This window comes from Leptonotus elevatus, chromosome 8 (assembly GCF_054856555.1).
Source record: "Leptonotus elevatus isolate MCC_2025b chromosome 8, RoL_Lele_1.0, whole genome shotgun sequence".
Lineage (NCBI taxonomy): Eukaryota > Metazoa > Chordata > Actinopteri > Syngnathiformes > Syngnathidae > Leptonotus > Leptonotus elevatus.
The window spans coordinates 1,462,501-1,475,219 of NC_141246.1; the positions used below are offsets into that span (position 1 = coordinate 1,462,501).

At 41.3% G+C, this 12,719-nt stretch overlaps 1 protein-coding gene across 10 annotated transcripts in view; it reads right to left on the reverse strand.

Annotated features, from left to right (window-relative positions):
• The window catches only part of vav1 (vav guanine nucleotide exchange factor 1), a 37,190-nt gene that overhangs the window by 10,569 nt on the left and 13,902 nt on the right, over nt 1–12,719 (reverse strand). For 8 of the 10 annotated variants that reach the window (XM_086082231.1, XM_086082230.1, XM_086082221.1 and 5 more), the window contains 14 exons: nt 12,555–12,689; nt 12,230–12,359; nt 10,897–11,162; nt 8,614–8,706; nt 8,415–8,531; nt 5,110–5,226; nt 3,256–3,314; nt 3,105–3,170; nt 2,928–3,036; nt 2,041–2,130; nt 1,894–1,962; nt 655–855; nt 468–563; nt 6–74 (listed from right to left, as the gene is read on the reverse strand). In XM_086082231.1, coding sequence (XP_085938357.1) covers nt 6–74; nt 468–563; nt 655–855; nt 1,894–1,962; nt 2,041–2,130; nt 2,928–3,036; nt 3,105–3,170; nt 3,256–3,314; nt 5,110–5,226; nt 8,415–8,531; nt 8,614–8,700 — 1,080 coding nt within the window. In that variant the 5' untranslated portion in view covers nt 8,701–8,706; nt 10,897–11,162; nt 12,230–12,359; nt 12,555–12,689. The remainder of the gene's footprint in view (nt 1–5; nt 75–467; nt 564–654; nt 856–1,893; nt 1,963–2,040; nt 2,131–2,927; nt 3,037–3,104; nt 3,171–3,255; nt 3,315–5,109; nt 5,227–8,414; nt 8,532–8,613; nt 8,707–10,896; nt 11,163–12,229; nt 12,360–12,554; nt 12,690–12,719) is intronic. The other 2 variants (XM_086082226.1, XM_086082222.1) reach the window with 2 other exon arrangements.

Here is a 12,719-nt window from a genome sequence, read left to right on the forward strand (position 1 = left end):
CTCACCCGCATTGCATCGAGAGCCGTACGCAGGTTCTCCTTGTCTGTCGGGTCGCTGGTGTGTTTTACCAACTCCTGGAGATACGAACAAAGCACAGAAAAACATTTGAACCATTCAATTGGATTCGATGAGAAAGTCAAAGAGATGTCGTTCAAACCCAAAAACGTGCAAATACGTCTTTTTAACACTTTGTCCGTCACTCTCAAAAACATATTCATTCAGAGCATACGGCTTTGATGCATCATTTCAGTCTTTATTATAAAAAAACATATTTTAATTTTTTTTTTTAAATATGGCTGTCCAGAAGCACACAGTCGTTTATTATGCTTTGGTTTATTTGTATTTTTTGAAAATACATTCGTATTAGTAAAGATAATTTTTTTTCATTTTATGTGATTTTTTTTACATTTCCAGTGCGTTCAAAAGAATTCCACCGTAAATACCGTTTTTAATATATCGCTCGCTACCTGTAAGAGCAGAGGATATTTGAGAATCCTCTGCATGGGCACCATCAGCAGATCCCTGAGGGTGAACCTGCCATTGTTTGCTCTTTTGGAACACTCCTGATTAAACAAGACACAATCAAACGTGCTCTTCACTTAAAAGTCCACCAAAGAATTCCACGGAAAAATCGAGTTTGGGGGAATTGCGCACCTTCAGCTTCATACTGACGTCCTCTCTCGCGCTCGCCAGCGCGTCCAGATGCTTGCTGGCCGTTTCCACTTGACTGCAGTAGCGGCCGTACAGCAGGAGCCTCTCCTTGTAGTTGACAAACACCTGGTGGAGGTTCTTGGCTCCGTTCCCGACGGAAGTCCGGATCTCGGCCAAAAGCTCTCGATGCACGCCGGCCAGGTCCTACGCGCGACAATCAGGTACACCGTTTTGTGAAAATAAGTCGTACAAAGAAATGTATGTTAAAAAAAAAAAAAAAAGAGACTCTTGCTAAAGTAGACATGCGGATATAGAAATCAAATGTACTTAAAAGCAACGCATTCACCAAAAAGTCCCCATACAAATAAAAACATACGCACAGATACCTGAAAAGTATAATTAACTAACTTGCTCCCAAAAACGTATAAATACATTCTATTTTAAATATTACCATGCTCCCAAAGACGTATTTATACGTTTTTTAAATGTTTTTTTTTTTTTTTAATGCTAGAGCATACAGAAGGCTTTGATGCAGTCTCTGAACTGAAGTAAATGGTAGTTATTACAACAACGGCCCGCGGGTGGCAGTAGAGTATAAGAGATCAACCAGGGCCATGTTGAAACAATTTTTTCCCCCTAACTGTTTTAAACAGATTTGTGAATAGTGATGAAACTCAGCTATATGCTAATGCTAATTGCTGCGAAACGGAAACGGATAGAAATATACTTAATATACGATATATAATATACTAATAGGTTTTTGGTGAGCTAACAAATACACGCACGCATGCACGCACGCACACACGCACGCACGCACATACACATACAAAAAAAATATATATATATATATATATATATATATATATATATATATATATATATAAATAAATAAAATTACAAAAAATTACAAAAAAATAAAGAGCAATGATGCAAGCTCTTTAGAAAAAAGAAAAAGAAAAAAAAGAAGAAAAAAAGAAGAAAAAAAGAAAAAAAGAAGAAGAAAAAAAAGATAAAATAAATATACTTTTGTTCCTGATGAAAGAAGAGGCTCTAATGTTTCTTTTTGTAGGTTCCATGTTTCTATAGCAATAGAACACAATATTCTGTGGGCCTTGCAAACATGTGTCCAAATTCAGTCAAACAGCCGGGAGCGAAGGAGGTTGCTTCAGCGAAAAGGACTGCGAGTGAATGAGATTAAGTTGAGTAACAAAGTATTTGTACTTTGTTACTCCCCGCCACTACCTGTATGTTGACAAAGATGCTCTCGAGGTCCTGAGCCTGGAGGAATTTTTCCAGAGGTTTCTTGAAGTGCTGATGATGATGATGATGAGAATAAATGAGCAACACAGCTAACACGCGCGCGCGCGCGTGTGTGTAGATGCGTCCTACCAGTAAAATGGATTCCAGACTTTCCGAGTACTTTTCTTCTGTCTGTTTGATCTCCCGGAGGCAGCATTCCCGCTTGTCCACACCGGACCTCTGCCACACACACGTTCAAGTTGCCTAAGCTCATCGTGAAGACGGCTTCAAAAGCGGCGTGAAAAATGTGGCAGTTGAAGTATACTCACAATTTCGGGTTGTTGTGTTGGAACGCGCAGGGGTGGCGGTGCGAGTGTTGGAACGCGCAGGGGTGGCGGTGCGAGTGTTGGAACGCGCAGGGATGGCGGTGCGAATGTTGGAACGCGCAGGGGTGGCGGTGCGAGTGTTGGAACGCGCAGGGGTGGCGGTGCGAGTGTTGGAACGCGCAGGGGTGGCGGTGCGAGTGTTGGAACGCGCAGGGGTGGCGGTGCGAGTGTTGGAACGCGCAGGGGTGGCGGTGCGAGTGTTGGAACGCGCAGGGGTGGCGGTGCGAGTGTTGGAAGGCGCAGGGGTGGCGGTGCGAGTGTTGGAACGCGCAGGGGTGGCGGTGCGAGTGTTGGAACGCGCAGGGGTGGCGGTGCGAGTGTTGTAACGCGCAGGGGTGGCAGTGCGAGTGTTGGAACGCGCAGGGGTGGCGGTGCGAGTGTTGGAACGCGCAGGGGTGGCGGTGCGAGTGTTGGAACGCGCAGGGGTGGCGGTGCGAGTGTTGGAACGCGCTGGGGTGGCGGTACGAGTGTTGGAACGCGCAGGGGTGGCGGTGCGAGTGTTGGAACGCGCTGGGGTGGCGGTACGAGTGTTGGAACGCGCAGGGGTGGCGGTGCGAGTGTTGGAACGCGCAGGGGTGTTCAAGTTGCCTAAGCTCATCGTGAAGACGGCTTCAAAATCGGCGTGAAATGTGGCAGTTGAAGTATACTCACAATTTCGGGTTGTTGGACCGTCCTCATCAAGTCTTCATAGATTTCGTCCCCTTCGGCCTCCGCGTCGTCCACGCAGTCGTACAAATCGTCCGCTTCGTCCACCGTGTCGCTGCGCAACAACAAGGCGCACGTTACGCACATTTGCAAAGATCGCACGCTCGACTTGCGCCCGCTTACTCGATCTGGTCGGACAGGCCGTTGTAGACGTCGTCATCGCAAATGTCTCCTCCCAAAGGGAAAGGTCTGCAAGGGACAGCGTTGAAGGACATACTTAAGCATGTGAACAGTGCGTTTATTAGGAATTGCTTAACAATAAAAACGTACTCACTGGAATCCTCTTTGTGTAGCGATGAGTGAGTGGGACAGGATGGACAAAGTGCTAAGCACCTGCCACACAACAAACACAAGCACACGCACACGCACACAAATTATAAAAAGAAATGATAAGCTATTGGAATTTGCATCATCAAATTAAAAACAAACAAGTCAGTTAAAGAAAAAAGACACTTTCCATTTCGCAATCATCAAATGCAATTGCACATGGTTTGAACCACCGTCACAATTGCCGCCTCTGAAAACAATATTAAGCGTTTTTTTCTCTTTTGGCAGAGTTGATTTTTAATGACTCAACAATAGTTATGGTAAAAGAAAGCAAATGAATAATACAATTTAAAAAATCAATTAAATGAAGTAAAAAATAAGGTAATTTCAACTGTTTGTTTATTACTAAATACTAATTATAGATGACATTCAGAATACTATGAGGTATATGCCACGGAGGAGGCGGGACTTCCGACTTCCTGGTTTTCACACATCAGCTCCGCCTTTGTGCCCCTCGGTTGCGCGTTCCCGTCGACGGGTGCGAGTGTGTAGTGTGTCTGTCTCAGTTTGTCCGAAGCATTTCAGAGAGTTGAGACGCCCTGATCGGCGGGAGCGCGCGGTTGGGGGGGCGCAGGGGTGGCGGTGCGAGTGTTGGAAGGCGCAGGGGTGGCGGTGCGAGTGTTGGAAGGCGCAGGGTTGGCGGTGCGAGTGTTGGAACGCGCAGGGGTGGCGGTGCGAGTGTTGGAAGGCGCAGGGGTGGCGGTGCGAGTGTTGGAAGGCGCAGGGTTGGCGGTGCGAGTGTTGGAACGCGCAGGGGTGGCGGTGCGAGTGTTGGAAGGCGCAGGGGTGGCAGTGCGAGTGTTGGAAGGCGCAGGGTGGGCGGTGCGAGTGTTGGAAGGCGCAGGGGTGGCGGTGCGAGTGTTGGAAGGCGCAGGGTTGGCGGTGCGAGTGTTGGAAGGCGCAGGGGTGGCGGTGCGAGTGTTGGAACGCGCAGGGGTGGCGGTGCGAGTGTTGGAATGCGGCCATCAGTGGACGGAAACGACGCTGATGTGTGAAACCCGGAAGTCCGTGTCATCTACCCCATTAAATTAAAATTTAAAGCAAAATCAAATGGTCATTAAGTACATTTTAAAAATTCCATAAAAAAAATGCCATTATGAAATACATTTATATAAATAATTATATAAATAATTATATAATTCTAATCATATAATACTCAAATAATTTATTAAGAAAAATGCCAATATGAAATACAATAAAAATAATCTATTAAAGATTTGTATTTTTTAATGAGTAACAAAATTCAAAATTTATAAAAATGTATTTCGATGAAGTATAAATGTAATTAAAATAACACATAAAATTCCAATAAAGGGATACTTAACTCATTGGACATTTTCAACTGTAAAAAGTTAATATTTTGTCCAGAATGAATTTGATAACTTCATTTTTCCACTTGCTGTTGACTGAAGGTGACATCACCTGCGCTGAGGAAGTCGGTAGCAACCAATCATGCCGACAGAAGCCACAAAACAGGTGAGCCGTGATTGGTCATTACCTACTTTCTCAGCACTGATGATGTCATCTTCTGTTGACTGCAAGTGGGGAAATTCATTTTTAAAAGTATTAACTGTACAAGAAGTTATCAAATTCATTATGGACAAAATATTTAACTTTTTAACGGCTGAAAATGGCTCAATGAGTCAAGTATCCATTGAAATAATTTTGACCCACAGTTGACCTTAAACATGTACGGGCCACACCGGGCATAAATTCCACCCATGGTCGCGCCACTTCCTGTTGGGAGTGGCGAGGCCCGGTCTGCTGTTTGGCGTAGACTGAGCAAGCGCTGCCGAGCTACCTTGGCAAAGTCGCGCACGTCGAACAGGTCGAAGGCCTCGAACAGTTCGCTCTTCTTCATCTGGAACTTGTTGTGACACACGCTCAGGAAGGTCCGGATGTTCTTCAGGCACAGGAACTGCACAAGGTCACAAACGGACGTCTGTAAAGCTGGCGTTTATGTTTCATTCATACGCCGACGTAACGATACGTTTTTTTGAGCATGTCTGTGATATTCAAGTTTTTACATAACTGTAATGACGAATAGGCACAGACAGAGGGCAGTGTTGCACCACTTTCTTCAGAGCCGTTGATAGAGAGAGAGTTTGGCCAACTCGCTGTGATTGGTTCAACTGCTGGTCACATGACATACAGACGCCATGTTGTTACCCTGTCGGCCAAACTCTCTCTATCAACGGCTTTGACTTTCTCAGATAATAAATGTGTCTTTGATACTGTAATGTACCTATTTTATATAAGGGTTTAAACATTGAGATTGTTTAAACAAGAGAGAAATGTGAAAAAAAGTAAAGTGTATAAACTGGGTTTTAGAGCCTTAAAGTAGCACTAAGGAACCTTAATAAAATACTTCCATAACTCTTCTGATGAAACATAGACTTAAAACGAGTTGAATGGTACCTTCGCCATGTCCCGAGCGGGTCGGTATCATTTTGACTGGCACGAAGCAACTTTGAGGAGGACGTCACTTCCCACTTTACCCATTGGTTACAAAGTTTGGTCTTCCTTCAGGCATTACATTACCGCTTCTGTCCATATGGCGCCGCCATAATCAACATAAACTGAAAGTTCCTTAGTGTTGCTTTAAAACATTCATAAAAAATCAATAACTACTTCACAGATTTCACTTACTGCGGGTATTTTTTGGAACCTAACCCCAGCGGGGAAAAAAAGGGAACACTTTATATAATTGTACAATAATAACATAATAAAATAGAATAGAAATAATTTTGGCGAAATGCAAAACAAAAAAATGGAAAAACTCTGCTGTACTAGATGATGTAGTTTTTAATGACACAGCAATATTTACTTTAGTTTACCTTTTTGTAATTTTTATTCTTGATATCACAAACTTGGAGTCCAATTTTGTCTGCATCAAACAATGACAAGCCAGTTTTTCTTCTTTCAGAACTGACAGTCTGACTGTCTTGGTCAAAACTTAAGGCAATAGATAAATAAATAAATGATGAGTTAAAAAAAATCGGCCTTTTTATTAATTAATTTATTTATTTATTATGACTTTTTTTACACCTGAAAAAAACAACAACAACTTTAGCACCTGTAGTAGTTTAAAGGGAGAGTACGGCGCAAACGGGTGCTCTAAAAAGTGAGCAGGTCGATGAAAACTTGAACTCTAAAATATAAGATCCCACTCTTTGTTGGAAAATGATTGTGCTTGTGTTGTTGCCAAACAAAAGCTATGAAAGAAATCGAGCATGAAGCCCCATGCAAAATTGTACGCATTTTGACTAGATTTTTCTTTTCCATGGTAACTTTTACTCTTGTTTGTCAGTTGCTAATAAAACGTGCGTTACGCGCTGCGCATGAGAAATGAGACACAAAAGAAGCAGCGAAAGAAGCAATACGAACAATACGAACCACAAAAGTAACCGCACGGAGCGCCAGGCACAACGTCACCCGCATGTTGACGGTGGGCGGGGCATGACATTTTACATAACTTCCTGTGTGCGCGAGTGTGTGTTAAGCTGAGTGGGAAGTGTCGCTTGAGAAAAGAGGAAATGCTGAGTCGCAACTGACACGCGTCCATGCTCGCGTTGGCACGTCGCTGCCCCACATAAGACACGACGACCAAACTCTCCGTGTCTGGAAATGCCTCCGTTGTTGCGCAACACCGTGAATGTGTGTGCGAGTGTTACAGTGTGTGTCACAGCGTACATTCCTGAGTGTCCTCGTCTGTTGTGACCCGGAAGTGTCCTAAGTGCGATTATCCCCACAGGGGATTTCTCAAATGTACACGTTTGTGAAATGCACAGAGACACGCGCATAAACGCGTGCACACGCACACACACACACAAATAACAGAAAATGTATTAAACATAAATGACGTAAAATAATAAAATCGTCAAAAAACGATGTCAGTAAATAAAGAAAGTGATTATGAGAAATGACATGCTTAAAATACCTTATTATTGAAAAAAGATCTTATCTTAATAAGTGAGATGCAAGGAATCCATTTAGGACATTTCAAGTTACCAAATAAGCCCTATAAGAGGCAATTCAAACATTCTACAAAAGTCTACACACCCCTAATTCAAGTCCATATTTTTGCTATGTAAAAAAAAAAAAAGGAAAAAAAGAATAATGAGCCCAACATAAATCATGTCAAAACATTTAAATAGAGTATAAAACGAAACAGAAAGCGTATTACTATCTAATGTAGAGTTGTCAAAATTAATCAATGAATCGACAAGTAATTGATTATCAAATTATTCAACAACTATTTTAATAATCGAGTAATCGTTTGGAGCAATTTTTTTTATTACAAATGTTGTCAAATCCTCCGATTCCAGCATATCAACAATAATTGTTCACTGATTTCTGTATTCCGAAAGAAGATTGATTATCTCCTGTGTTTAATCAAAATAAGACATTTGCAAACATCTGTTTTTATTTGGGAGAACAAGGACCAAGCCGGTAACATAGTACAACATCAATCCCTCTTGTTTTTAAATCACTATACAAAGTACGAAATAAACACCTGGTTAATAAACAGTAATCAGGGGAAAAGATTATTTTGTAATACACTTTAATGCAAAATTAAAATGAATCCGATTAGTCGATTAATCGATAGAATAATCACTAGATTAATTGATTCTAAAAATATTTGATAGAGACAGCACTAGACTAATGAAAGCAATGCTGAACATGTGTGGGCTACCTTTTAGGGTCTTTGTGAAGTGGCTTCCAAATAAAGGTCGGTGTTAGCACAAAACTTTCCGGCTTCTTCTCGTAAGCAAATAAAATAAAATAAAAATGTCACGAAAGCCTACTAGAACATCTGAACTTTACTTGGGATTTATCAGCTGCGCTTTAAATGGCGGCAAATGTGCGCTGCCTGGCTTTCATTTAACATGAGTTTGAAAGTGATTGGGGTACAGTAATTCACAACACTTCACTAGTTACAAGAGGGTGTGCACACTTGTGCAACCACATTATCTCAGTTGGTTATTTTGACTTCAGAACCCTCTTGGAAATATTTGGATTGCTTGATCTTTGTGCCATTTAATTATATGATTAAAAACTGGCATTTGAACAGGGGTGTGTTGACTTTTGATATGCATGCCTTACCTGGGACATCTGCGGGCGCAGGTTGATCTCCCTCAGGTTGACGGCATGAGGCAGCAGGTTGTTGAGCAGCTGGCACAGCAGCACGCCATCTCTCAGGGCCTGAGCGAGGTCGCACACCTGACACGCGCACACACGTACACAATTCCTTTTTCAAAGCTAATGGCTACGCTAACAGATTGCTGCGTACGCGTGACTTCACCTGCGCACTCTCCCACGTGACGCGGTGCGTCTCCGGCAAAACGTGACACTCGATCAGCCATTTTGCACACTGGCGCCACAACTCCATCTTGTCCTGATAACAAGCAAACACTCTTCAGCAATCAATTGTAATTCGTGCCATGTCATGTGGAAAAAAACTAAAATCCTTGGATGTTTGCATCCTTGAATTTGTGAGAAAAGAAAGTCTTTGAATCCTTGAAATATCAACTTTAAATATAACTTGAAAGTACAATCACAAAATAAAACAAGAAGAAAGTGAAATAAGAATATTCGTTAAGTCGATGCTAACTTCCTGTTAGCATTTGAATGGGATCCTCCTTTCACTTTTAGCATTAGCGCTAGGCTAGCGATGCTTTAAAAACGAAGCATGCACTGTATTTAAATATACAGTGGATGTAATTGTTATCGTCGTGTGTTTAGTTTCACAGTGAACTCCAACTGGGGTGTCATTAAAAAGCTTAAAGGATGCTTGGCGGACAACAGAATAACCAGAATAACATACGCTACACACTTGCTAGTTGCTAATGCTACGCCAGCAAAATGGTGCATTCAGGGTACTTTCACAGCGTCGGGAACTTTGGTTTTCTTTGATGATAATGTTTTAAGGGGAAAATAATCGGCCATTTGGCCACTAATTACCGATTGCTTCGGCCAATGCAATGATTGAAGGGCAATAATCGGCCAATTATAATCGGGGGCCGATTAATCGGTCGGGCCCTAGTTTTAATTAGTGTTTAGAGCAAGATAGTTTTTATTGGCTTTTATTTTTCAAAATAGACTTTACACAGATCTGAACAGCTGGAACAGATGGGCATTTTGCATTTTAAGCAAAAATCGGCGATCGGTTGGAATGTTATAATTTGCCAATTGATCAATGACATCATTGATCAGATCCGCAAAATAAAAGATTACAGCAAACACAATCTCGTTCACTCCAGGGACGTTCGTTCTGTGCTGCCATCGTTAAAAATGAGCAATGTGGACTGGGTCCTTTTTTTTACCCGTGACTGCCACTTCTGGCCTAAAGCGTAACTGCAGCCTCTGTGTAAAGCTCGTGCATGGCGCCATTCCCCCAAAATATGACCTTTTTAAACTGCACAATGCATCTTTAATAATCTAAGGTTATTGTTTTTTTTATTTCCCCCCCCAATATTTGAACACTTTTTTTTGGTCATGTTCCCCCACCATTTTTAGGGTTTCACTGTTTTTATTTTTCTCCAATGCATTTCAATGGGCGTCAATTGTACGCAAATTTAGGCTACTCGACTCGTGGTCTGGACGTCCGGTCCAATTTTTTTTTACAGCGAACAGTAGCGTGATTGAAGGATGGTGGTAAACCTCTCAAGACGATACAGCGAAAGGGCCGCATCGCTATTGGCAGTGGTGGAAGTCGACAGCTGACCAGATGCTAATGGCTAGCTGCTCGATGTAAGGTCAAGTAAATGCCCAGCACAAGATCAAGAGTCCTTTTGTGATGTAGGCCTGTAAGGTTTCTTTTCTTTTCATTTTTTTTTTTAAGTGAGAGTATCTATTCATCACTGAGTCAAGCGCATACTGAATTGGTGAATAGGAAAGTAGTCATTTGTATTTTTATAGGTTGTGAAGCAGCAACAGCGTTCTGTGCTGCTTTTTGCAAATTTTTGCGGCCACCGCTTTGCACTCATAACTCAAATGTCTGCTCGGCTTGTATCTCAAGAAATGTGTAAGTCAGGGGTCAAGGTTAACAAGGTCAACTCTATTCATGTAGGGTCCATCAGTAACACATTTTTTGCTATTTGTGTCCGGCTTGGGCACAGCGAAAAGTGATACTACTCTTTCTTCTTCTTTATATTTCCTGTCAGTCTGGATGCCCTGTGGCGCCATACTGCCTCTCACAGGTCAGTCTTGGTACTGCCACAAATACAGTTTTGTGTGTGGTGTGCTGTGTTACGTACGCTGTGTTACACTTTGAGAAGAGCAATCACAAGCAGTTTTTTTTCCACGTCATGTGCAGAATCTCTTGTATTAATCGTAAAAAATCTTAAATCAGTTAAAGATGTTAAAAGTTCCTATGCGTGTTCGTAAATGGGATCACAATGTGGTTAAAAGGAAGCTGTAATGGCTACAGACTCCCGATTGTCTTCAACTTTCACTTCCTGTACGTCTCCCCAATATTTCTGTTTGCGACGTAATTTTTCGTTCTGATAACCCCCCCCCCCCCCCCACGCACACACAATAGACAGCCAGGGAAGAAATAATGAGACGAAGAAGTCACCAAGCTCACCTTCAAAAAGCTCCTCGGTGTGGACGGCGGCCTCTCGTCGGTGACTTCATTGTCACATTCTGCCGATCCGCCTCTGTTCCGCGGTGGGTGTTCTTCAGCGCCGTCGCAAGCACTTCCTTTTTCCTGAAACACGCAGTCACGTTCACGTAAAAGCGGGGGCTGTTGCTAGGTGTTAGTTAGTCAGATGAAGTCAGATGTGCAGTTTATAGCCTCAACTTTCCGTGGTGATGCAGGAATCACACAATGAAGAAAGGAAGTGAAAGTATCTGGAAATGAAAATAGCAAAGAAGGCTTTTTTCTTTCTTTTTCAAATCTCGATGTTCTTTTGTCCTAAAGAGGTCAGTGTGGCTGCGAGCAGCAGGCAGCCACCACAGTCATTTTATTATATTGAACATTGTTTTTGTTAAGGCTGAATTTTGGATTGAGACGTATTAGATTTGTGTACCTTTGATTTGAATCTGATATGCGTTGTTTTTTTTTAAAGATAAAAAGGCAAGTCATATTTTATTCAAGATGAAAACCTGTATTTTTTCATGCAAATTTTTTTTATTATCACAATGGCTTTTTATCAAACAATAATTTGCAATGTTTTTATGAATATTTACATTTTTTGTGGGAATATGAAGTGTAGTTTTTATTTAAGAAAATGTATTTTTTAAATTATATTAAGAAAAAATGCACATTCGTCCAAGATAAAAAGTGAAGTCTAAAAAAATAGCTTTTAGATACGATGAAATCATTTGAAAAATACAGTATGATTTGTTTTTCAAGATTAAAAGTATATTTTTTTTAGATAAAATGCATTTTTTGTGTGAATATTTTTTTAAATATGGGAATAAATTTGTTTTTGACATGAAATGCTTCCGTTTCTCAAGATTAGCCTTTATTACAATAAAAAAATAATAATCATGTTTTAATGTGGAAAAAACCCTATTATGATGATAATCCATTTTTTTCAAAGGTTAAAAAAGTGTTTTTCTCAAGATTAAAAGTCATATTTTGTCATGACAAAAAATTTATTGTTTTTTCAAGATAAAAAGTTAAGCATTAATTTTATTATATTTTCTTTTATGTCTTTCCAGATAAATATTTGATTTAAATTTATAATTTTATGAGAATTAAATTGTTGTTATTTCCCACGAAAATCATTTTGAGAATGGCATTTTTAGGGGTAAAAACATTTACTTTGGAAAAAAATCTGTAACCTTCTGAGAATAAAGTATGGTAGCTTTTTGTGAGAGCATGGACAATACTGTCACCTGGTGGCTGGAATGAGTAAGTGTTGTATGATAAGTGTATGGCCTTAACCAAGGCCAAAATGTGAGGTACTCACGTTAGTTTGTCACTTGACTTCTTCCTTGTTTGTGGTACATGACGATTTTTGGGGAGTGGTGGACACTTCCATTGATTTGTGCGCACCTTCATCCAGAATCTCACCAACATGCAATGGCTTCTTCCTTGGCCTGATCAAATAAAAGGCTGTCAATATTGACTTTGGCTTTGAATGTGCGCCATTATTTACTTTCAAGCACAGCATCCTTGATTAAATGAATGAATATTAAAAATCCTTGATTAAATGAATGAATATTAAAATACAAATTCCAAGAACATAATGACTTGTCGCACACACACTTCACTCAAGTGCATGCGCGTCTCACCTGGGACACGTTGACAGCTACATTTTCACACACACACACACCCTGTGACATGCCGGGATCTGCCTGGACCCGCTTCCCATCCCCGCGCTCCCATTGGCCGCTGCCGCTGCCTTGGTGCCGCGCCATTGGCTTCCCCTGCGAGGAGAGAAGTTGAGATTCAGACGG